Here is a 25721-nt window from a genome sequence, read left to right on the forward strand (position 1 = left end):
GGATCGACTGACAGCATTTCCACTCGGGCTGGCACCTGTCAGGTTCTCCCCTTCGCAGCACGCCTGGGTTTTATCTTCAGTGCCAAGGGAAAAACAACGTCAAGAAAAAAACCCACACCTTTCAGAGCTCATGCAGACTGAAATATGCTTAGAAGCCAAACTGAAAGCTTCTTTCTAGGTTACTCATGCTTCACCGAGTCCTCTTATACTTCCACTGCTCATCATGATTTTTATATAAAGTCTCATAAATGGTCATAAGCCATTACACAGGTATTTGGTTATTCATATCAATTCAGCTGCTTGTTAGAGGATCGTCTGCTTAAGGCACTGAAGGGCTGCAGAACTCCACAGCTTGAATTCCTCAAATAAGGCAGAATAAATTTTTCTATTCTCCAGTGGATATACCCTCACAGAAATATCAAACATCTAAAAATACATCCCAGTAAGAAGGAAATGTTTTGATATAAACAACTAATCTTTTTTGGGGGAAGCTTAGCAGAATCCAAGCTCAGCAGAGGCTACCAGGTCCAGTCTCAGTCTGCAAAAATGGAAGGTCAGTGGCTCCTAATCACTGGGACCAAAGCCTGTTTGGTTCATTAAATGGGAAGTCCTGCAATCTTGCCTTTATAAGCATTTTATAAGCAACTGACATATGGAAAGACTCCCCCATGTTAATAAATAATTTATTATATGCCAACACAAACACTTCCTCCAATCCTGTTTGTGTCCTGAAATTGCTAATTAGTTCCTGCTCCAGCTTCCAAAGTCAAAAGTGTGTTTCAATTCCTCTCTCCATTTCATGAAAGCTGTCTCATGCACCCAAAGGCAGCCCAGTGCCACTAATCTGTCTCAATTACAGTCACTGTGCTGCTGTCAGGCAAGTATCTCCCAAGCATCCAAGAAAAAGAATTTGATGTTTTCAATGTCAAATGAATGTCAGGCCAGAGTGGAAGCAGCACAAAAGGTTTCCCTTAACTTCTCTAATAAAAAAAATGTACCTTGCAGCCCAGCTTTTTAAAGGTACCATATCTGGGTACTTAATTCTCACGGATTTCAGTGTAAGCTAGAAACATTAATGCCTCAAAGAACAGAGATTCTGCACTCATCCTCAAAGCACTATATCCAGGCAGGGATTACAGATGATGAGAGACAAGAGAAGATGCTGCTGCTCCTCCCTCATTTAAATTGGGACACATTGGAACATACACCACATCAAAGTATGAGGGAACAGGTACTCTCCCTCTTCCTGCCAACCATTCTCTGCAGCTTTCTGGAAAACCAGGGAAATTTCTATTAAATGTAAACCTGCCTGCTGTTCGGTGCACTGCCCGAATATTGGATAATCACAGGCAGAACTGACACAAAACCAGCTCTGCCTATAGAATAATAGATTTCCTGGAAACACAGATCTTGCTGTAAAACTTAAAGGTGGACTAAAATGCGAGGTAAGACAACATGATCTGGAGAGAAGTAGCTCCCTGAAGCCTTAGCTGGCTAAACACACACACACACAATACAATCACAAATAAATCTATTTGCAAATTGAAAAGAAAAAGAAGAGGTTGGGGCCCTAGTGTGTAGCAACGAATGAGATGCTTTGCTGCAATGAATAGAAGGAGCACAGAGACATTTTTCAAGAGGCAACGGGGAATATTACACAGCATCCAACTGCAGCCTGCCCCATATTCACCACCCTACAGCAATGTCCTGCATTCATAAAGCAGCAGAAAATCATACGAGAAATTCTACAACAAAGCCACAGAAGCCACTACCACAAAGCAACTCTGACAGTTTCTTTGAAACCACTTCAATGCCTTTAAAACAGTGAAAAGATCCCAACCCAACAGCCACTTTGTCTAGGAGAGTTTTCAATTTCAACGCAGCTTTCTTATGGTAATATCATGCAATTAAAAATTGAGCTTAAAATTACCCATGTAAAAGATTCTAAGCAGAAGCTGACATTTACTGTGGAGGTTGTTCATGCCTATAGAAAACTCTGAAAAGGTCAGTATAAATGTAAATAAGGAGAGAAACTTCCTCAGGAGTATAGAAATTTCCATCATGTTAGGGCCCATATCCATTTCTCCAGGTAAGGCAATGTTATGAATGCCCTGATGGCTTCTCGTGGGCCATGAGTCCAGAGCTTGATCTGGAAATAGGTCTCCAGACTTCAATAAAACAACTGGCAGGAAATTTTCAGTGATTTAGGGAAAGTAGGATCCAGCGACCCAGAAAACTGCCAATACAGTTTACTGTCCATGGCTTTAATCTCAGCAGAGTTTTCAGCAAACGGGATGTTGGATTTGGAAGGGATGTGCTCATCAGAATTTAACTATTAAGCAAAACCTTGCAAAACTGCCCAAATTCAAGTCTCATGTGCATTTCCCAATTCTTACATTTTGGGCACTATCACTAACCTGAAATACTCTCCTGGGAGCAGTCCTTGTGTAATTGAATAAATGGGATTAGGTCTCATGCTCCTGACACCCCCAGTTTCTCATTCCTTGAGAAATTCTGAACACACCTCAGTCATTCTTCCCACTTCTCTCACACATCTGCAGGCTGCCATGTGTGCTCTCTCACTTTATTACTCAATGTGAAAAGTAGCCCCAAAAGGGAAGCGGGAAACCTGCATCCGCAAGGAACGCAGGCTTCCAATTTCCTAAGTGTTTAAAGGTCACTGGGGACACTCCAGGTAAGGCAGGTCCTTTCTCTAGACCTTTCTCTTGCCCCCTCACACTCTGAATGAGTCTTTGGAGATGTTTTCCTTGCTCATTATTTTTCAGCTCTCAGCAGGATAAGATGCAATTATATGCTCAATCGTGATTACACATTTGCTGGTTGTGATTTTAGAGGTCTCAAAACAAAAGTCATTAGATTAAATGTTCTTCCTGGCTTTGTAAGACAGGGACAAGAAGAACTGACATCTCTAAATGGAGTGGGCTTGCTAGCATGAGCAAGCTAGGAAGATACTGCTTTAGTAATCAGGAAATCTCATCTCTGTTCCCAGCTGTGCCACTGAAATGCCCTTTAACTGCACAACTCACTTCAGCAGTGGTATCCTCTTTCCCTCCCCACACAAATTCAGTCTTGCTTTTATCTCAAGCTGGCCTGCTCAAGTGGACTGTCACAGCGTGTTGTACTTACTCTTTACTGAGGCTACTGGCAAAAAACCCACAAAGTTGCTCTAGACATCTCCGACAAAAACAACAGGATTTCTAATAAAGAGATGGCAAGGTGTGCAAAACACGAATGAACTGGGCACAAGGTGCAAGGACTGCTCCTTCCAGATCTGTCTGAACCAGTGTCTACTCCTGCACAGACAAGTAACATTTCATGCTATTACAGACTTCCAATTTTCCCTGTGATCAAGACACAGAAAATTCAGGGCTGAAACTAATGGTCTGTGAGGCCGAAATAAAAACGCTCTCCTTTCTACCACATACTGATCAACATTCTCACTGATCACCTGGAAATGCCTGGGTCAGCAATCAAGCTCTCAGTGGGTTCAGAACAACCAGCAGTTGGATTGACATTGCTTTCTAAACCATGCAGAGGTAAGGTTCCCCCTGCCTCTAGCTGACAGGTAAATTTAAGTGACTGCTTTACCATGTAAAATGCCTGCCTCTCAGTTCAAGGTCATTTTTCTTCAATCCACAGTTAGAGGTATATGGCACATTAAGTCCTGTAATTCCCCTGTCATGGTGGAGAAGGGGGGGAGCTTTTAAGCCTGTGCAGAGCACTCGGGGTTACAGACATAAATATGGCTTTACATAGCAGCTTTCACATTCAAGATATCTCACAATGGTTTACAAAGTAATGAGTCAGATAATAGGGCTGCAGCAGCTGTGCAGGTACATTCACTGGAAATTAATGCTGCAAAACCAGAAGTCTTAATTTTTGGTTCTTTTTTGGTTCTCTTTATTTGCTCTTCTGCAAAACATGACGGCAGCTTCAGCCCAACTAATGAGCATCAGTGGCTTCTGCAATTTAAAATGCCCAGGTTATTTGACATTCCAGTTTGTTTTAATTTCCAGATTAACTCTATGATTAAAGCTCTCCATTAACTATAATGCTGTTCAAGCAAAAGTGGAAAAAAATTCTTGTACCTCCCTGTCTTGGCTGCACTGTAAGGAAGGTCTCCTTGCCTGATCTCTAGTACCATAATTTGCAATTAGTTCAGAATCACACAGCTATCTGATTTTCATTCCCCTTTCTGTCCCCCATCATTAGCTGTTCTAAACAGATCCTCAAAGGCTGATTATCAAGTGTTCTGAGGATTCCATGGTTTATTGTGTTGGCACCAGTAAAGTATACATTGTAAGTAAAAATATATTTTTCTTTGAAACAAGCCATATCTTGAGGTGCAACGTGAATACACTCAATTTTGTATATATGCTCCTTTCTCAGGTTCCACGGGTAAAGGGACTTTCTCATTCTTCTCATCTGAGTCACCTAATCCACCAGTTGTGGATTGTTTTGGAAAAACGTGCTGGTTTTATGTAGACATACTTTTCCTGGCTGACTCTGTAATCAGTTAATGAGAGTCACACAGAACAACTAGGCTGAAAGGGAACATAGGAGGTCAACTGGGCCAGCTTCCTGCTCAGAGCAGGCTCAATGCCAGAATTAGACCAAGCTATTATGCTTTTGTCCAGTCAGGTCTTGAAATCCTTCAGTGATATAAAGAACCCTTCAAAACCTCCTCCAATGCCCAATTATGTAGCATTAGCCTCCATTTCTTTGGGCAGAAGGATACCAGATGGGACAGATGCTTTCAGTGAGACTTGAGAACTGTCTGTCTAGTGCTGAGTTCTGAAAGCACCGAGTCACCTCGGGCTCTCAGAAATCCACATTCCGGCTGCTCCTAAAGCACAGCTTTCAGAACACTCACCCGGAGCTCTAACTACCCCCTTTTCTTCTGCTCACACTACTTCTAGAAATCTGGAAAGGGATTTAAATCAACATTACACCATCTTTCTGCCTCAGCTGTTCTGAAACTTTCTGCAGTTCTCTTAACTTGTCAAGCAGCTTCGTCAGCACAACTTTGCTGCGGTACTTTTGATGGACGCCAGAGACAACCCTAACTTTGTGCAACAAGGTTTTTGTAATTGATTTTGACATGAAATTTCATCTCTAAATTCTGACAGAAGCTGAGTTCCTCTTCCCTGAGCTTCCTGGCGATACTGGCTGGGCAACCAGGACAACTTTCGGATTCGCACCCCTCTTCAAAGGATCATCTCATTTTTTACGCTTATGCTAAAAGGGAGGGGGGGGATCTTGGAGAGTTCATTGTTATTGTTTCTTAACTGAAACTAAGTGGCATGGCAAAAGCTGACATAATGCAACAGCGATGGATCAGTGGATGGAGTGAGTCTTTCACTGCAGTAACTGAGCCCCAAGACTGAGGCAGCTACAGTTATGAGGGATAAGCACCTTCCCATTAACTCCTGCTTTTATTCCTGGCAGGCTTTCTTGGCACATTCTCATTTTATAAACAGTCCTGGAGCAGCATGTGTATAATGAGCTATGCTCTGTAATAACAAGCATTCTATTTTAGAGTAACAATTAGAATTGCCTGTAGAATAGAAATGCTAAATGGGACATGCAAAAACATACACACAATCTAAAATGTGGGGAGGGAAGAGAATTTATCATTCTCAGCAGGGCAAACAGTACAGGAAAAGCTGAGAAAATTAAAAACATATGACTGGCAACTATAGCTTTCCAACATTAACTATTCTTCATCAGAAATATTAACCAAGTGGAAATGACATGAAAATCCAGTCAGTGGTTGAAGAGCTAAGATGCTGCATTGCCAGGGAGCACACACTGCTATAAATGAAGTAAATGCAGCTGGGCAGTAAAACTTACCAAGGTTTCCAGTTATGCACTGGTTTATGCATACACCTTTCTGTACAAAGCATCATAAATAATGCAGTTAAACTTCTCAATAAAAAACCACAGTAAGTGCAATAAGCATACTAAGAGTGCAAAGCAATTCACAGTATTACATGCAAAATTCTCTCTGTAACATGAAAGCCTCAGTCCATTCCCACAGTATCTCACCAGGGCAAACCTCTACCATCCATCTTTAAGTGAAATTATGTTTTTATTTAATTTTTGTATCACTGTACTCATAGCAACATCTGGGATACAGCATACTTCACCAGAATTTTGCTGTTTTGACAAATATACCACATACACTCTTATTTGCATTGGTTATCACAGCAGCAGTGAAAACACTAATTATTTTAGTGAAGGTAATTATTCTAGCTATTATTTTGGTGAAGTGATTCTTCTTTTGAAGGCAGTGGAAATAGCAGGCACTTCCGGAACAGGTTCACTACAACCCCAGCAAGTGAATGCTATTAACTTGCCTACGGCCACTCAAAGTCAGGAGCAATGCTGGACTGGGGAAATCGACTCTTCTCCTTCCAGTTCTGTCTTTAGCTGAAGCTCCAGATCACTCTGTCTCCTTATTAGCTGCTGTAATTACCATATGCTCTAGTGGAGCTCCTGCTGTTTAGTTTTTTTGTAGGCTACTTCATTATGCATGTATATATGGGCTCTTCCTGTTTGAGATGCCTAAATCTCATTTTCTGTGCACTTAAGTTGGCCACAAACTCACATCAAGTTAGAAAAGGAATTTACCACCTGGGATTCCTGTCTTCTGAAGATACTGCTAGTTATTATAATAGATCTATATCCCTGGATGTCAACCTTGGGCAAGAAGGAGATGGAAGCTGACTACTGGAGTCTTTTTATGAGAGCCACAGGTGAAAGGGCCTGAAGGTGGGGAGGGAGAATCTTGCCTCCAACTGTCACCTCTTCCCCCCCATATACTAAGGGAGACTAAACATTTGAGAATGCAAAAGAAGGATAAAGAAGAGGAACAGCTGTTGATGTCAATTCACTATTTCCAAGATAACCAAAGTATCTTAGAAGTGAGTCAGCTTTTTCTCAGAAGGATAAGTCTGAAATGATTCAGAAACAAAGCAGTCATCTTAACTCATCTTGCATGTGACCTCTAGCTGTTAAGACAGAGGTAGACGACAAAGCAAAAATCAAGAGTTCTACAGGCAAACAAATTATAGCTGAGTGAAACAGAGATGGACAAGAATCACCACCTTATGGCTTCACGAAGAGTTTCAGCTTCTATAAATACAGAGCTGAATGGAATTCTCGTATCATTACAATTGCTCCTCCTGCCTCCCTGCCCCAGCAGTTGTTTCCCACTGCTCCCTCAGCTTAAACTTCAAAGCTTCATGTCCTAAACCTGAAAGACATTCGCACTATGAAGTGTCCATGCTGGGGGTGGGGAGGTGTTAGTAGCATTTAAATACCACAGCTGCAATTTCTTCTCCAGTTTACACTGGCTCTATATCCTCCACGTAGCAGAACTATTTCCAACTCAAATCTTTCTGACACAATTCACAATATCTCACCTGGGCCATTCACAGCATAGTCTACTCACACAAACACAGTGCTTTCCCTTACTCAGCTGCAAGAGCTTTTCTGTTCCACAGATGCCATTTCACCCCTACCAGGAATCTAGCCTGTCTTATCTGTAAACATAATTTTTGCTGGATGTCCCTATGGATAAAGCAAGGGACTGGAAACCATAGCTCAGGTCTGCAATGTGAAGGTGTTCTCTGAAGCCAGAGAGCAATGGTATAACAAACATGGCAGCAACTACCAGGACACAATCCAAAGCTATTCTTCACATTCCTGAGCAGACAGATAACACCAGAGCTGGTCCTGTAACGGTCTCAAATTCATCTCACATGATTTTGTGGAATAACTGAAGTCCACACAGCAGAGCTGTGAGTCTCAGCAGCAATGCTGCACACAGTTACTGTACAGGCATAAAATTTAGTATTTCACTCAGAATTTTTTTTTTCCTTACAGTCTCCAAAGTAAGAATATTGTAGGATAGAACTGCATTACCAAGTGAAAAGAATCAGTGGCAGAGGCAGAATAGTACTCCTGGACCTCCAATTCACATTCCAACTGTATCCCCCACCCAATATGATTTTTCAGTCTTCAGTTTCAACCTTAAACTTACAATTTATGTTCTACATATTTAAATTTAACAGATCGATAAAGATCACAAAGAAATTTTCACCTGTAGAGCACAGCTCAGCAGGCCAGGAAGCAATTCATGCCATGTCCACCAGCTCTGAACAAGTCAGAACACTGACCATAAGAATCAGAGAAGATTATCACAAAAAAGGCAGAGGATTCCACAACAATTAGCAGTCAGCTATGCAAAGACTGTGTACACAAGAAAGGAAAAATCCACAGGTGCCTGCTCTGAATTCCTTGAAAATACAGGGAAAAAGAATGGGAATTTAAAGGTACCAGATTACAGAAAGTTTGGCAAGCACAGGTTCCATATGGGAACTTTCCTATTCAAGGCAATAAATTTTCTCTCAAAGCACTGGAAGACAGATGAGAAACCTTTCACTGCTTTGTAAATTATGAAAAACACACGGGACCAAAAAAGAATACTCAGCTTAGGAGAGCAACAGTAATAGGAGATACTTAATAATTCTGATCAGAATTCTCAATAATGTGCATGAAATGCTCAAAAGATGTTAATACAAGAACGTGTTACTCGCTCTCACAGAGGAGATCTTCCAGTCCCTGAATTTCCAGCAGCAGGCACAGGAGGGGTGTGGATGGTGCCATTAATCAATCAGTTCTACTCACTTATTCACAATACGACAATCAAAACTAATGATGGAAGGGAGCTGGAAAGGGCAGGTGAGTGCTTGAGTCAACTTGTCAAGATTTAAAGAAAGCAAATTAAAGCAGCAGTGAAATGCAAACTGCAGCCAATCTTAATTACAAACTGAAGCCAGAGTAAAGTGAAGTTTCTCTCTCCTTCTACTACATGTTGCCTTTAGCTGAAGACAAATTGCTGGCACTTTTGTAATCTACTAAGTTAAAGTCATTACCCTGACAGTGCCAGGAAGTCTAATTTCCTGGAGCAGTAATACAAAGATTTATAAGGGAATTTAAACACTCGCCTTCTGGAATAGAAAATCTATCATCAGCATGAGGCTACATGGAAAGTGACTGAGAATTTCAGATAATGGAGAAGAAAAAATTCACCTGCTGACAAGTTCATCCAAAATCTCATTCCCTGCCTTCACAGGCCGCTGACCAGGGTAAGCCTACACACAAAGCTGAGCTTTCAGACAAATTCAGCTTGTCTTTGACGTCCCCATTGCACCAAAACAGACTTCTTCAATTACAAGCATTTTTAACACTGGTTCAGTATTTCAGCACAACTCTCTCCTAAACTTATGTTCCCATTAAAATGGAATTAAACTTAAGTAATCAAAAAGGGTAAGAGAAATTAATAAGCAGCTTAATAACTGCTTTCAAGGAGAAAATGAGCTAGTTCATCCACCAGGCTGAAATCTACCTGCATGTCTACCTGCATGTTATGGCTGAAGATTTTCAACTCCCTAATGAGATAAACTGAAATGAGAGCTGAACTTCAACACCCAAAGCTCCAAAGAGCAGCTGCTGCTCTGCCCTCAAACGTATGTGCACATAAACAACAAGACATGAGATTTGCTTAAACCAGACAGCACAGAGGTCTGGATTTAATTAGGAATAACCTAATGCTGATTCCACATAAAAAACCTGCTCTGCTCTTCTGGACTTTCTCCTCCCATACTCTAGCACTGAGGAACAGAGGTGGACAGTCCAACACCTTCACGCAGGAGGATTAAATGTTAAAACCCCTGTAATGTATTTGGGGGGTTGACACACAACAAGCCTGCCTTAGTTCAGAAAACCTTATTGTAGAGGTAGTGCCCTCTGAGACACTGCCTTCCCCTGCACAGATATGATTAATCCTCATCTTCCCCCAGTGCCTGAGCCTCCTGCCACTACTCCTGCTCAGAAGTGAAGGACTCTGTGAACAAAGCACAGGAGTTGTACTATGCTACACATTTAATGTGTACACAGGAGAAATCAGCTCTGTGGTAGTGCAGAGGAGGCAGCCAGCACCACTATCACTGACCTACTTTAGACTGGGGAAGGGATTTCAGTAAGACTTCCCCCCCCTCACAGAAGCAGCAATTTTTGAAAGTCCTAAATTTAGCAAGGTTCTGAGGACAGCATTCATAATTTCTTGTCAGTGCTGTTCCCTTCTCTATGCAAGCTCATATCACTTTCCCCAAAATTTATGCTCTCTTTGACTCAGGAAAAAAAAATATGCTCCTTTCAACAAAGAGGAAAGAAGAAGCTTCTCTTTCACAATCTTTCCTCATGAGGATAGGAGTACTCTGGACACTGCCAGGGCATATACATTAATTTTTTAATATCAGATGAAACAATTTCTGAAAGCACTGCAAGTTGTCCAGTCTGACATTATCCAGTTTACCACAGATAACAACCCTGAACCAGAAGCTTTCCCCTGCCAGAATGCCTAGCACATAAAATCATTAAAGGCTTAGAAATGGTTTCAGGGCTGCTCAAATCATGTGCTGCAGCAGAACCTGAGTCCCATTAAAAAACCAGGAACCATCAGGAAGAGACTCTAGTTCATCACTCTGAAAAAGAGAACGGCCTTTCTTCATTCATTCCTCACCAGAACAAACAAATTTCAGGGGCTGAAAAAGTGAAATGCCAGCATTTAAACTAGGTTACAACTCCTTTGGATTGCTCAGGATATGAAGATGCTCCTAAGATGTATCACCAGGACAGATGTTCTGAAGGTCTGAGAAACCTCTGCACCCTGCACAGACACTAGCCAGTCCCCACCCACAACTGACAGAAGTTTCTGGTTTAATGATGTTTGGCTGCAGGACAGGCAGAGATTCCTGCCATTAAAGTAATCTGGAGTCAAAATGAAGTTTCCAGAACTGATAGAAAATAGGTCTGGGCTAGTCTGCTGCTACCAGTCCATGGTTTTTCAAGTGATCATAAGCATACTCTCAATTAAGCTCAGTGGTCATAACTAGGAGTATCCTGAAGGGAAACCACAATGTCAAGTTCTTGAAACCACATCTTTAGACACACCAGATAAGCTCCACAGATGTTGACTGTAAGATTACAGGAAACTTAACAACACTACATCCCAATATTTGTTAACTACAATGTTAACATGTTAACATGTAGTTAACAATGTAACTACAAAAACAATGTTCATTTGCTACACGAATGAACAAATCTTATTACTGCAGTGTCATTTGCTCACAAAGATTCCAGCTGAAAACTCACTTTAATATGGCTTTAATAATACATGAAAGAGATTAATCTATAATTGTTGATTTTTGAAATAGCACTTCATCATGTCACTCAATCTGAGTGCTTTTGATCATTAAAACTTGCATGATTTTTCCATCTCGGTAACGAGGTTCTGCCTCAGCTGAGAGCTGATCTCATCAGAGTCAATTATACTCTATAGAAGAGATCTGACCAGAGTTCTTAAGGGTTTTAAAACTGCAATTTTATTTTCTTTATTTCAGTGAACAATTTAAGGTTCAAGCAACCTTGTTAGAACCTTTACTATCCAGGATTTCTCAAGTAAATGAGATGCTTGGCAGGAAACTACCAGCAAAAAAGTGAACAGAAATGCATCAATGTCTTGGTTTTTTTACTCTTAGCACACAAGTCAATAGTCACTTTTAAAATATGCTCTTTTCCATGTCAAAGTGCTTCTTCCATAATGCTGTGGGATTAATCTCCTGACCTTATCTACCATGAGATATGTAATCTATTTGACTTTGATTAAATGGGGTATCTCAAAATTATCAAACAACCTCTTAAAGACTGTGAGATTTCTAGCAATTGAATATGATAACAAGCTGTGTAAGCTCAGAGACAGATCCATCTCCCATCAGATCTGCACATCACTTCTACCATTAACAGAGCCACATGAAAGCTTTTAATCTTATTTAAAAAAGAAAGCTATGCAAGGTATATTTCCTTGCAGAAATTCTTGATTTCCATCTTTTCCCTCTAGTGGCACCTACATTCCAATCACATTTAGAAAGGAATGCAAATGCTGAAGCCTTTGCTGTATTTTGCATTCCTTTCTTTTGCTGCATCCTAAAGGTGTCTCCTTGCTCTGCACTGTAATCAGCTCCCAGCCTGAACTGATGGCAGCCAGTGAAGGCTGGTTAGAAGTTTCCTGCAGCTCTCTAAATAGGACGGAACTGCAGCTTCTGAGAGGTTCCTTAGTATCTCGCATTATTTCACAAGATACAGAAGATCTCGTGCAATAATGCACCAAATGAAAATCAGTGTTTAGACATGAGACTAGAAACTGCATCCACTATAAAGGGGGTCTGTAAATAGATTAGATTCATTTACATCTTAGGATTAGTTTGCATATCACCAATCAGAGTTTCACTGTGAACTGGAGTGCAGCACTATGTATGTATAATTATTATACCATAACTCACTACCAGCACATCTCTAAGGATCTCAGGCATGGCCTCTGCTGTTGCTCTCAGTTAACAGTAAGGAAATTGAAGCACAAATAAGTGGACTGGACCAAGGTCACCAAAAGAGCGCAATTCAGGTATCCCAAGTCCATGGATCTCCCCCCGGAGTCAAACTGTCTCTTTACACTCTCCAAAATTCTCTATGTGATGTGGGAAGAGTTCAAAATTTTTCTTCTGAGGAATACTCAGGTAGTTCTGGGTATTCACAGCTCGTTAAGGTGAGGCTGACAGGGTGGCACGGCAGCAGTTGCCATGACAATGGCTGGATCTTTGCAGAGACATTGCACACACTTCAAATCAAAAACCGTGCAAGTCTCAAAACGCCATCCAATGCTCTAAGAATTCTGACAAAATCCCAAATCACCTCTTAATCTTCAATTTAAAAAAGTACCATGCATGCAAGAAGGGAATGCAGACTGTGAAAGATTCCACCTCTGCCAGAGCTGGAATACAAAAGCACAATGCAGAAGAATTTTTCTGTGAACCTCTCAGATTTTAGAAAACCACAAGTACTGCTCACTACAGACAGGGAGGAACACTGTGCTCAGGAGAAGACTGACCATCAGCAAAGGCAAAAATCCCCAATCCCTGTTGTCACCCAATTCCAAAGAACGCTGAAGAATGACAGAGATGACAGGGAAGAGAAAGGGTTAGTGCCAAGCACTCTCACCGAGTGCATTTTAGAACTCCTTACAGTCAGGTGTGGTGCAGATGGGCTGCAAATGGAGCTGTAGAGGAGGAGAGCCTCCACTCACCCTTCTCTGGAGTTACAATCACCGAACACCAAATCAGACAGGCTTCTATGAGATTCCACCAATTCAGTAGTCTTAGATAAAAATTTATATCCAGTATTCAACACTAGATAACACCATGCACAGATATATCCATTATCTCAATTAACCAGCTACTCAAGAAAGAGATCAGCCTGATATGCTCATATCTCAAGTCCCTTTAAGAGCCTACAGCTCCCAAGCTACTTGTTATTTCCAAAAGCACAAACATTAGCATTACCTTTTGCTGCTTCAGACCGCTTAGGCAAATCAAGTGTATCAAAATTCCTGTCCAAATCCCCATTCTTCTTTCCTGTGCAAAAAAGAAGACAACAGATGGAGAAGACTGTCAGTATACTGACAGGTAAGTTACTGTCATGTGCATCTACAAGATAGGAGAAGATACAGACCCAGAATACAAATCACAGAGTGCTATCCATAATTGTGTGTATCTGACTCGCAGTCCAGCTGCACAGCTGTGGTTTTAGCACGAGCAAACTTAGGCACAAACACCTCTGCTGCTTTCAGGTTGATCTGCAAACACGCTTAGCACTAGTGTTTCAGAGAGTCTTAGAAGTGCTTTAAAACCTTGCAAAATTGGGCCACTTCCCTTCTTGCCTTGTTGTTTACACAGAGGAATTTTGACCTGAAGCTTAGCTCAAGCAAAAACTCAGCAGCAGAGCAAAAAAACAACAGCTTTGCTTTGCAGCCTCTATTCTCAAGGCAACAACCAGGCAGGAAGACCTAGATTTAATATATTGTACAGACAACAGCCAACAACTCAACCTTGAACTGCCTTTCAATTGACAAAGTGTCACTTTTGCTATTTATTAGAAGCTAATGGAAATAATGCTATACTTTTGCTAAGAAACAGTATCAAACTATTACATCAGCTGTAATTTATACAACCTTTACATACAACAGAACAAAACCAGCACTTTTAGTTAGGTTGAGAATTCAAGGTTATGTAAATACATGGGGAGGGAAGGGTTAGTTTCCATGCCCCCAAGGAGATGTACTGCCTTGGGTAAGCCCACATGGATGCTGTGGGATAAGCAGGAATCTTGCCATCAGAGGAATACTGGCAGCAGAGAGGGAGATTTGGAAGGCAGTGCAAGAATCTGCATGGTTTTTGAGGACAGCAGTGTACAAATTAGCTTTCCCAAATTATTTTGAGGGGGGGAAAAAAAAAAAAATCAAGTTATTCAGTCCCTCCATGGTTTTTGAGGACAGCAGTGTACAAATTAGCTTTCCCAAATTATTTTGAGGGGGGGGAAAAAAAATCAAGTTATTCAGTCCCTTTCCCTCCAGAGCAGGGAAGGCAGGTGCAATGGGATGAATTCAGACAATGCAATTTAAGCTGCCAGAAGTGGCTTCTGCAGAGGGACTACCAGGCTGTTAATGGAGGTTTTACAGAAAGGGCTGGAAGCTCCACCAGTCAGGCTGCTTAAAAGCAAACAGGAAAATGGTCCTTGAAAATGCAATGGGGAGATTAGTCTGAGTCTTGACTGCAACAGGTCAGGAGATGGGAAAGGCAAGTCCCTGCCTTGTTACAGCAGGGGGTTGGTACATGCACAGTAAATTCAAGGGGTCACTCTACCTTTCCTCTTGACAACAGGGTAAAAACACTCACTACTGTATGCACAGTATATTCAAGGGGTCACTCTACCTTTCCTCTGGGTAAGGACAACAGGGTAAAACACTCACTACTGTGCAGAGAAGAATTAGAGCTTTTAAATACCATGATGAATATTTAGGAATAACATTAAGAGGGAAACCCCCCCCTTCAAGGTAGTATTCCATCCTCTCCCTTTCTTTGGGAGGGGATGGGATCACACCCTTTTCTTTTGAAATGCCAACACAGAACACCAGACAACTTCAACTGCTGAAAACAAAACATGCACCTAGAAGTTCTGCTGATCTGAAGTAATTTCCTTAACTGAAATATATAAAAGCCCATCTAAGGTGCCAAAAGGTCATGCAGCCAGGTACTACAGCACTCCTTGAAAGGTATCTTTGCTAAAGGAAGGGACAGGAATCAGTGGCACTCCACAGTCTTCCATCAATTTTTTGCTCTGTGAAAGGAGCAACACATTGCTTGGAGAATCAAATACCATAAAGAAGAAGTTCTGTACATCACCAAAAGACTTTGCACTTCATAATGGCAGCTGAACCCAGTTACTGGCTGCAAACCCTTGTTGACCCTTAGGGCATTGACAGCGAAAAGCAGGGCAGAGGGAATTAAAAGGAAAAAAGCTTTCAAGGAAGGAAGTCAGTGTAGGAAAGATTACAGACTTAAAGCAGACCCATAAATGTGACTCCATCTTATCTACAAGTAGGACAAACTGTTTTTTCACATGACCCCAAATTCCATGTCTCTGCCATTAGACAGTTTAAACCTCAGAACATGTTCTCAGAGAGCCAGACCTTACTTGACACATCTACTCATTTCAGAAGTTCTCTCTATAATTTAAAGGTTGGTTTGGCACTTCTATCAGCCCTGCAGAACTGAGATGGCACAGTAACAGCTCCCTTCTTCCCAGTGGCAGTGTTTAGTAAGCACTGTGGCTGCGCACAACTTGATCAGGAGGAATTGTCCAGGAGTGCAGTGTTGGCTGCTGCTCTTCAGCTGGGAATGCCAAAGCAGCTGCCCATTTACAGACCTATCTTTCATAAAGACAGCACCCTCCACCTGTGCTCTGGGCTCCTCAGTTGCCATCTCCATTTCTGGGCCAGACAGCAAACACTGGCTGGTTTGGAGGAGCCTCTGCTGGTTTGCATCTCGGCCCTGTAAGGAACTCTCACCTTGCAGGCCAAAGCCCATCTGTCCACAGCAGAGGCTGCCAGCTGCTTGCCAATGGCAGCAGGACAGAACACAGAACTCTGACCAAGGGGATTTCAACTCTACAAATTACTTGCTTGCAAATTACTTTACACAATCAAATGGATTGTGTTTGGAAACACCCCAAGCACCTACACTTCCAGGGCTTTTCTACAGAGACAAGGTGAGCAAGCTGCAAGAAAAATTCAAACCAAATCCACCCAGAAAGCACAGTTTTCAATCTGAGGCCCAGCAGCTATTTTTCCCATCTGATTTTCACAAACACTAGTGAGTTTCTAAAAAGGTGACCAAATGCAGCAATTCAGGAGTCTACTTATTAAAACTTTCTCAGCCATCCCCATGCACCCCTGATACCACAAAACCCAGCATCACTGCCAGATTCTGTAGCTCTGAACACCCTGCTCTGTCCCTCGAGCCTGTGCATTTGTTCACAACAGGGATGTGAACACACACACACCCCCCATGTGGCTGGGATTTGTAAGGAGCACACCACTGCCTGGATCTTCACAATCGGGTTGCGCACCACAGAGATGCTGAAACCACAGCACAAACTGCGCTTGCAGCAGGAGAGATGTTTAAGATCTGTTTGTGTGCATTTCAATTTCCACCCATATCCAGGTTCTCCAGGGTTTCCAGCCTGAGGTGTGTCAGAGAAAAGCCAATGCTGGATGAGAAGCACAGCTCCAAACTTTGCCAAGAGACCATTCTGCACATGCCTGCTGACAGGCCTGTTTTATGAGACCTGGCTGTAGGACTGGCACAGCACTCTGCTTTGGGAAAACTGCCTGACATGAGACTTGCTTGTGCAAGATGCAATTCGCAGTCTCTGAAACAGAGGGATTAAAATTCTTCCCCTCTCCCCCCTTGCTACATTTCATTATGTAAGAAACAACCAAAACATGACCTTCAGCATTTTCTGTCTGTCAGAAACTCGGTACAGACTCTGAAGTGTGACCCAGCGTTATTAACCACTAATGTTGTTGATCTTCCTCAAATATCGTTTTGCTTCACTGTATAATCAAACCATGGTGCAAGCCAGACCATTTCTTGCTGAAGGATTAGTTCCCAAATGCTTTATTTTGGGTTGAACTAAAAGTTTAAGAGAAAGTGCTTCTTCATAACAATCTCACCTTATCCTCCCCGGTGTTCAGTAATACAGCCACTGAGCTGGCCACAAAGGAGTGACAGAAACCAAGGGCTGAGCTCTGTCCTGACAAAAAGTCCATCATCCACAGCCTCACCACTCACAGTCCAAAAATCAGTGTTCTGCAGAACACCACCCAGCCAATGGTGCAATTAGATTTTGGTTGGTTGGTTTTTTCCCCCTCCCCAATGTTTCTCCTTTGGTCCAACCCTCCAGAACCCATGATCTGAAGCAAGTGTCACAACCTGAAAATGCCCCTGCCTTCACCCCCAGCTCAGTCTCAGTAAGGGAGTCTCCCAGGCACCCACAGCCTATCAACTTCCCAGCTGAGGGAAGCTTTAGCCTCAGACCTGTGTCTTGCAGGTGCAATTTTACTTGCTGGGATGAGAAAATGAAGCCTATCCCCTGAGACAGGTACTGGGGTAGCTTCCTCCAGCTCCTGTGGGTGCCAGTAACAGAGCTGCAGCAGCCCAGGCACGTGCCCAGGCAGAAGAAGTACCAAGCACCCCTGAGAGCACACACCCAAGCTGCTGCAGCTCACAGCTCCTTCCACTCCCCAGAGCAGCCAGCAGAGCCTTCCCCCTCTGACAGGGCTGGGGACAGGGACACAGCCCACCCCTGGTGTTCCTGCTCTCCTGGGCTCAGCAGGCCAGCTGCACAGCAATTCCCTACCGCACTTACACCAAGAATGAATAAATCCTTGTGTGTTCCATTTGTGGTACGGAAAGACCAAACTGCAAAAGCTCCCTCAGAGGATTTTTCCATGTCTGCTGAAATGAACAGGAAGATGCACTGTGGGAGCAGGAGAAGGTGGATGAAGACGACCTTGATCTCAGCTCTTAGCCTTGCATGTGAAAGCCGAACAAAGCATGTTATGGTGATGATGAAAAGAAAGTATTGCAGACTCACCTTGATTGAACCACTCCTCTAATTACCAGAAAAGCAGCAAAAGGAAAACAAAAATTTACAGGATGAAGAAAATACAAAGGAACAGTCACAAAGAGGCAGAATTTCAAAGAACAGGTTCAAAACCTGAGTATTACAAGACTACAGAAGTTTCATCAATTAAAAAACCAAACCAAGGTGTTTCACGTTCTCCCTTTTGTTACTCCTAAAAACCCCCAATCTTTCTTTGCACAGCTTTTTTTTTCCTTTTCTTTCTCTTTTTATTAAATGAAAAGGTGCTCACAAAATTGAGGGGACAGAAGGATGACTAGCCCTTTGCAGAGGTGTTTGAAATGCTGTGATCAATGACCATGAAATAAAACAAACATGGAAACACTGCGAGATTAAGTGAACAAGAAAGGAGAGAACAGATCGATTTTGAAGTTCTAGACTGAGAAAATTAAGGCAGGTTCAGACCAGTATCCTCATAAATTTAACAGTGAGACAAGGGAGCTTCTCTTTATGATTTTAAAAGCACATTTATGAATGGATTTTAAATTTTATTTTTTAAGCACAACAGGTGTCTCTAGACCCTCTATTCTTTTGATCTACATCCTAGGAGCTGTGAGCTCAGCATTATAACCAGTTGATTTCCCTCTGGGGAACAGCACACTTTCAAAAGAGCACTGCAAAAAAGTGGAAAAACCATTGAAATATATTGTCATTTCCTGCCAAACACACAGAGCCAAACCCAAGCTGCCACTGAGTGCCTGCACGGCTTGCCGCAATCCACAGGCTCATCTCCAGCATCAAATGATTTTGAGACCAATTTGCCCAGAAAGACATGACCTGGTGCTTCAGCTGATGAACAGAAAGTACCCAGGAGCAGAACCCCAGGAGAGGAATCTCCAGGTGGGCCCAGGCAGACGCCTGGTGTGGGACACACACCTGGGAGCGCTCCTGTCACCGATACCGGGGGGTGGAGGACGGCTCTCCCTCAGCACAACACCCTCTTCCCACAGGCCACTCAGAGCTTCTATGGCTGAAAGTGTTTCCACTGACTGTGCTGCTCTCAAGCAAAGCAACAACAAGGACTGCAAGTGGCAGGGCACAGGCTGGAGTCAGCACACATGCAAGGTTTCCAAAGGGTATCACACTGCAGGTTCAGTCACTCCCTGTGAGAACAGGCTGGCCAGGCAGGCAGAATTGCTTCTTTAGTTCCCCCCCCCCCCCCACCAGTCTTTAGAAGATTCACATCAATTTTTTATTTTAAACCGTCTAAATGCAGTTGATGACAGACTAGTCTGCAAAATCAAGTTCACACTGTGATGACTTCCCTAGCACATATGGAAACACATAATATTTTAATAACTTGTGCAGGTCAAATCAAAGAGTAATGTGCAGCACACAGTCCACCAAGTTCAAACAACTCCCTATCAGCTCTTTAGGGGCAAAACCCTTCCTTGTACCTGGCTATAAAAAGCCAGGATGTGTGTACACATGAATGAGGAGAATGAAGCCTAGACAGAAAATGGAATTAATTATATCTGAATTAATCTAGAATAGTCATTTCTCTAAGAAAGGAAACAGAGTTCAGTCTAGAATAGTAATTTCTCTAAAACAACAAAGAAAACGGATATAATTTGAGTGTCTCCTTGTAAAGGAAACATTGAAGGGGGGTTACTGAGACTATTAATCCTCTCATAATGAAACTCATTTGCAACACTCATGCCCCAGAGGAGAGAACAGGTCTAAAAGTGACTGACAATTAAAAGCCACAAAATCGTGTTTGCAATTTAAATTACTGAAACAGTGACTGAATTGGGAGGTTTTGGTTGAGTGGGAGGGGAGGCTTTTAGTTTGTTTTCAAGTATGAGTCTGGAGGCATGGAAGATGCACAGGCAGGAGTGCCATGCAGGGGATGGATGGATAGATCCGTGCTGGCTTGGCTTCCCAAGAAGGGCACACATGCCACACAGCCAGGCAAGGGGATTGAGCAGAGATGTGACAGATGCAAGAACACAGCAATGCAGAGGAGAGGCAGAGCACATCCACCTTTTTCCAACAGCAGAATGTCATCTGTCAGCATGCAGCATTCCTGTTTCAAGCCAAACAAAATTACAGCAATCATGGAAAAAAGAGTCCCAAACATCCAATGGTGATGCAACACAGGAGATAAACATGTGCCAGGACACTGCAAACACTCCACAAACTGCATCATCCTAAATGAGCACAAAAAATGTGCTTGCAAGAGCAGGACTGCACAGCAGCATTACCCCCAAATCCATTTCTAGTTCTGAGCCTTTCGCAACACATACCTTTAGCTTTTTTTCCACCAAAACAACCGGCATCATCTTTCTTCTTCTTCTGGGAGCCTCCTGTGCCTGTAGTCTGACCAGCATCTAGTTCTTGGTACTTATCAGCTCCAGGGACCTCTTTGTGGACATGATAGGAAAGGTTCCGCATGATGCACACACAATTCTCCACAGACTGTTACAAAGAAATTTATGTTATATGAAGCACTGCACCCTCTTACCTGCAAACCATTGTATTGTACATAGGAGGGCTTGGGGAAATTGAAATAAGAAGGCTACCTGTCCCAGGAAAACCATGTAGCTCTCAAGGAAGATTTAGTCAAGGCCCTTAATCTAAAGTTCTTCTTCTAAACCACATTTTATTTTTCCAAAAGCGAAGCGCTTTATAAATAGTATCCATTCAAAATGAAAACTCTCTAATCAAAAATACCACTTGATCTTAACATAAAGAATACAATTCACCAAAAGATCAAACACACTGCAGAAAATGATCATATAAGGATCTTATTTTAAACCAAGTCTCTCTCTCGTTCTTCCAACATTTACAATCTCCAAGGGGCCCATTTTATTAAATTTTCTCTAGGTCAAAACCTAGGCCTTGTGAGGATTTCAATGGAACACACGTTGTCCTGTAGTAATAGCTAATCCACAGCACATCGGGTTCTGACAAGAGCAGTGCTCTGTAGGTTGCAATGGAAACCACCAGGTGGTTACAAAATCCACTTCCAAAATTACCTGATTAAGTAACAGGGCTTTGTAACCCCCTTGTTCAGGCCATCACATGGTGAGACAGAATAAAATAACGATGCTTTACAAGCCTTCTGGTGTTATAAAGAAATAGCATGGTCTTTTTTTAAACAGGTTAAAGTTATGATATTCTTCATGCATATAAATACACTTTTAAGTGCCACGGGATGAGATGATGATAAAAACAGATTAATAAAATCTGCACCAAAAAAAAAAGCCACTGTGAAAGTGCTGCAGGTCTGAAGACATTCCTTAATGTCTAAGCACTTCAGTCGTCAGAGATGGTGCTGAATAAAGTCCTTAAAATGGGAACTGACTCCTTTGCTGCTTTGTGCAAATGGGACTCAATTCTGATTTGGAGACTGCACTTATAAATGCCAATTAAGCAATGCAGAACAATACCAATAATGTCACTGACAATAAAGGACTAGTCTCCTCATCTCTCTCAGCGACCAGCCTTTGCTCCCCTCATCAGCATAGAAGGAAACACAGCAGCATCCTGCTGATACCCCATCAGCACTGCCACTGACACCAGACATGAGAGGAGGACAATTACTCTATTTTCTGAGCAAGCATAATCCTCTTCTGATACCAGCAAACAGAAGTTGGATCCCAGTGCAACACTTCAGCATAAATTGATGTAAACATCCACTCTGTTTTAATACTCCAATTCACCTTATTGTCCGTGTCCTTCTTGCCAACCGCAGACTGCAGAGCGTGAAGGAGGGCATCCACCAGGCCGTCGCACTCCCGCAGCCTTCTGCGCGCTTCTGCTCCATCTGAGCTTACGTTCCTGACAGGAGAGAGGTGAAAGAAAATTTAGCCCTGTAACCTTCAGTATAAAGTTAAAGGTGCATTGATTTATACTACAATTATTAAGAACTCATCACCTTGGATGATAAATTAGGAGGCCAAGTAGACTGACAAACCTACTAAATCTCAGTAGAGTATGGGCAATGCACGTCTGCAACTTTCTGAGCCTGAACAAAAAGGGGAACACAATCCCAGAGATGACTACAAACACATTCTCTGCTTTGCTGGTGAGCCCAAGGACTCACCTTAAACCAGGCTGGAGTCTGCAGAGCAAACAGTATGCAAACCAAAAATTTAATTTCAAAACCAGCAGTTCCAAACTGAAAGATACTTTCACTACCTTAGGAAAACATGCTAAATCACAAGACGGCTCAGCAGTATCAAGGCCACAGAAACTGAAAAAGCTGTGTGCAGCAGATTGATTACAAAGTCTGGGTCAGTCACCTTTAGTAGGGAAAGGACGACAATTTCCAAGGCTTTGAATTTCTCAAAACTGCACAAGAGAATGGCACAGGTAGAAGAAGCAAGACAGAGTAGAAGGCTACTTGGAGTTGTTAGAAGTTATGCTTATCAATGACTGCAGAACCTGTCAGAGGGGACCTCTGCACTTGGCCTTACTCATCCAGCAAGCACAAACTGATACCCCAGCCTTGCATAAGCATCAATCTGCCATTATCCAAAAAACAAATAAAATTCAAGTCAATTGTCCAAATGCTGCCTTCCCTCCATGCCCCTCTTTTCTTCAGGGGAAAAATGAAGTGACAAAATTAATTCTTAATCGTGCTCACTGACCAAACCTGTATGGAAGCTCTTCCCAAAGCTGAAGCACAGTAATTTCAACAATAACACAGACAACCTTTCAACTTTCAGGTCCTTGAATCCCACAAAGCCATGTAAGGTTACCTCTCAAAAGCTCAGGACACCATCATGACTTTCTGTTATCAGAATCCTGCAGTCAGCTTTTGCTTTTAACTAGAGGGAATGCCAATCTCCAAGTAATTAACAAATCAATCATGGTCCCTTATGTGTTCTGGTCATCTGGGCAGGCTGCTATATTAATTGGATAGCTAAGAAAATACACACTTTCTCAAAGAAGATTTTCTCTCAAAATCTGAAGGCACTTCATTGTGAGCTGGTTGCTGTAACAGCACATTAACTTTCAATTAAGAACACAAATGATATGCACAGATAAACAAATTCTTTTCTCAAATCCTAACACAGCTTCACCTCTAGCAATGGATGATAGAAGGCAGGTAAAGTGGGTATTAAAATGATTCCACAGGATAGATGGAAGAGAATTCTACATGCTGTTTTCCCATCTCCAGTTGTACTAATCCTTTTGTATCAAAAACACAAATGTGAATTTTAATGCTACGTCTTTATGAAACTGAAATTAGAATTCAAGTTCTCTGAGACACCTTTCAGGAGTTATAACAATAAATGATAGCAGCTCCACCTTCAAGCACATCTATTAATGTGGAACACTACTTGTTAAGCTTCAGGGTGACAGAAATGCACTATAAATGGTCTTATCTGGAGCTGTGTACCACATTTTTTATTCCCTCATTAAGTCTCACAGTGTTAGAATTCTCATGCAGCACTGCCAGACTAAAGGCAGAACAGCTCAACCTTCTCACCTTCCTTGCCCTATGGCCCATTCAGAAGAGATTTTGCTCTGGTTCATTTGTGCTATCACACTTGCACCACATTTGTTTTACACTTTGGTTATGAACAGCATCACAGTATTGTGTATCCTGTTTTCTTACTTCCTGATCTGTACTGGGGCTAATATCAAGGTAGACTCTGATAACATTATGACTGAAAAACATAATACTGTATCAGTAAGAGTGTGGCTTGCTGATATCCCTGTCTCTTCAACTACAGAAAAATTTACTGGAAATTAATGCCTCGAGGAAAAAATTCCCACATGTATCACACATAAATAAGCATGAAAACTCTGCAGGATCAAGTTAACAGATAATTAATGCTATGACTAAGTTATCCAGACATCAAACTTTGCAGTTTTAATGTTTTAACTAGCACATCAATGTATCCTTACAAGCATCTCATGCAGAAACATCTGCTCTATAAATACACAACTCAGGATTTTGTTAGTCCTCCCTCCTTGGGTAATGATCTTCCTGCAGCCCGTGGGATTTATCTGCAATGGAAGAACAAACCCCATTTCCTTGTCTGTAACTGTACCCCAGCCTATGGGAGAGCTCAGCTCCCACTCTTGTCCCAGCAGTCCAGGCAGATCTCAGACAGACAAAGCACAGAGAGATCAGCACCTGCATCATGAGATTGCTCTTCTGCTGCTCCAACACTGCAAAAGGCAGTGAAGATCTCCCAAACCCCAAGGAAATATTTGCATTTCAGACCCATGCCAGACATCTCTAAGCTCTAAACTAAGGTGGGCCCTATGAAAACAATGACAGTATGCCTTGACTAAGTTCTCATCTGACAACCCCATGAGAAGTGCTGCCAGGTTTGGTTTCCATGATCCAAAGACGTCTTCACAAGCCCATGCAACCAGGAAAATGCCAGGCTGCATTTCTGCCATGGCCTTAAGACTCTACCATCCACCTCCTTGAAAAGCATCACCCAGTAGTCATTAGTCAAATTCATCCTGGGTCTTCAGGAGGGGCTGGAGCATGAAAACAAAAGGGATGACATGGACAGAAGAGCTACTGCTGGCACTGTTCATGAAAAAGGACAGATACTGCCATGGAATAATCAACCTGACAGCACACTCCACTGACAGGAGTCAGGAAAAATCTCTTCCCATTTCACATCTGCACTGGCATCGTTCTGCGTCTTGTATCTGTTAAACGTGACGGAATGAAAGATGTAACCAAACCATTGTCCAAAGGAAGCCTTCAAAGCAAGGTTTCTGAACACCTTTCTTCCAAGAGTGATGGAAATCAACAAACATGACTGATTCCAGCAGTCAACAGAGGATTTGGAGTCCCTTTACACAGGGCAACGCTCCACAGAAGGAATGCAGAGCCTCACCCAGGCCAGAAACTCATGCAATGGAGATATGTAACATATGGCATGCAGACTTGGAGAAAGTAGAGAGCTTTGCTTTTCATTTAACTTTTCTACACATTAGACAAGTAGCACTATGCACCAGAAGTAATTATTCAGGGGATGGAGTGTTTCACACAAGACACCAAAGAGAAAGGCAGCTGAGACCCCAGCTGAGGTGCTGCTAACTCTGTTACTTAGGAGACAGGCTGCCATGCAAGACCTGGAATGGCCAGAAGATATTGCAATTAAACAAATGATCTCACTGACTTGCTTGTGGGGCAAATTAGTATCAAGAACCTCTGTAGATATAAGTCAAAGCTACTTATTGAAGTTTGAACAATTCTGCAGGGCTTTTGAGGCACTGATGACAGGCAAATATCCTGTTACAAATAAAGCTGACTGCCTATTGAGAAGGGTGGGAATGGTGAGGGGGAACTACACAAACTATTTTTACACAAACCAGTGACAAATGAGACCTGCCATTCATCCCCAGTGCTCTGCACACTTGCCCTGTCTCTTCACCCCCAGGAAGGTCTCTGCTGCTTTCCCTGACTTGCCTGCTTTTCAATACTTTACCAAGAGTCTATTAAATGACAAATGTATTTTAAAAACAGAAGTGTCTTTCTTATGTCACAATGCAAAGGGTAACAGGAACCTTCAGTGTGCTTCCTGTAACAGTCTGAAGAACAATTCTAGAAA

General features: G+C 42.3%; 1 protein-coding gene across 2 annotated transcripts in view; it reads right to left on the minus strand.

Annotated features, from left to right (window-relative positions):
- Positions 1-25721, minus strand: part of ARVCF (ARVCF delta catenin family member) — a 135839-nt gene that overhangs the window by 25878 nt on the left and 84240 nt on the right. For both annotated transcript variants that reach the window (XM_041488480.1, XM_041488479.1), the window contains exons 6-8: positions 21852-21969; positions 20433-20604; positions 13485-13556 (exon numbers count right to left, since the gene is read on the minus strand). In XM_041488480.1, coding sequence (XP_041344414.1) covers positions 13485-13556; positions 20433-20604; positions 21852-21969 — 362 coding nt within the window. The remainder of the gene's footprint in view (positions 1-13484; positions 13557-20432; positions 20605-21851; positions 21970-25721) is intronic.

The sequence above is a fragment of the Pyrgilauda ruficollis genome, unplaced genomic scaffold, assembly GCF_017590135.1.
Source record: "Pyrgilauda ruficollis isolate IOZ18807 unplaced genomic scaffold, ASM1759013v1 scaffold9, whole genome shotgun sequence".
NCBI lineage: Eukaryota > Metazoa > Chordata > Aves > Passeriformes > Passeridae > Pyrgilauda > Pyrgilauda ruficollis.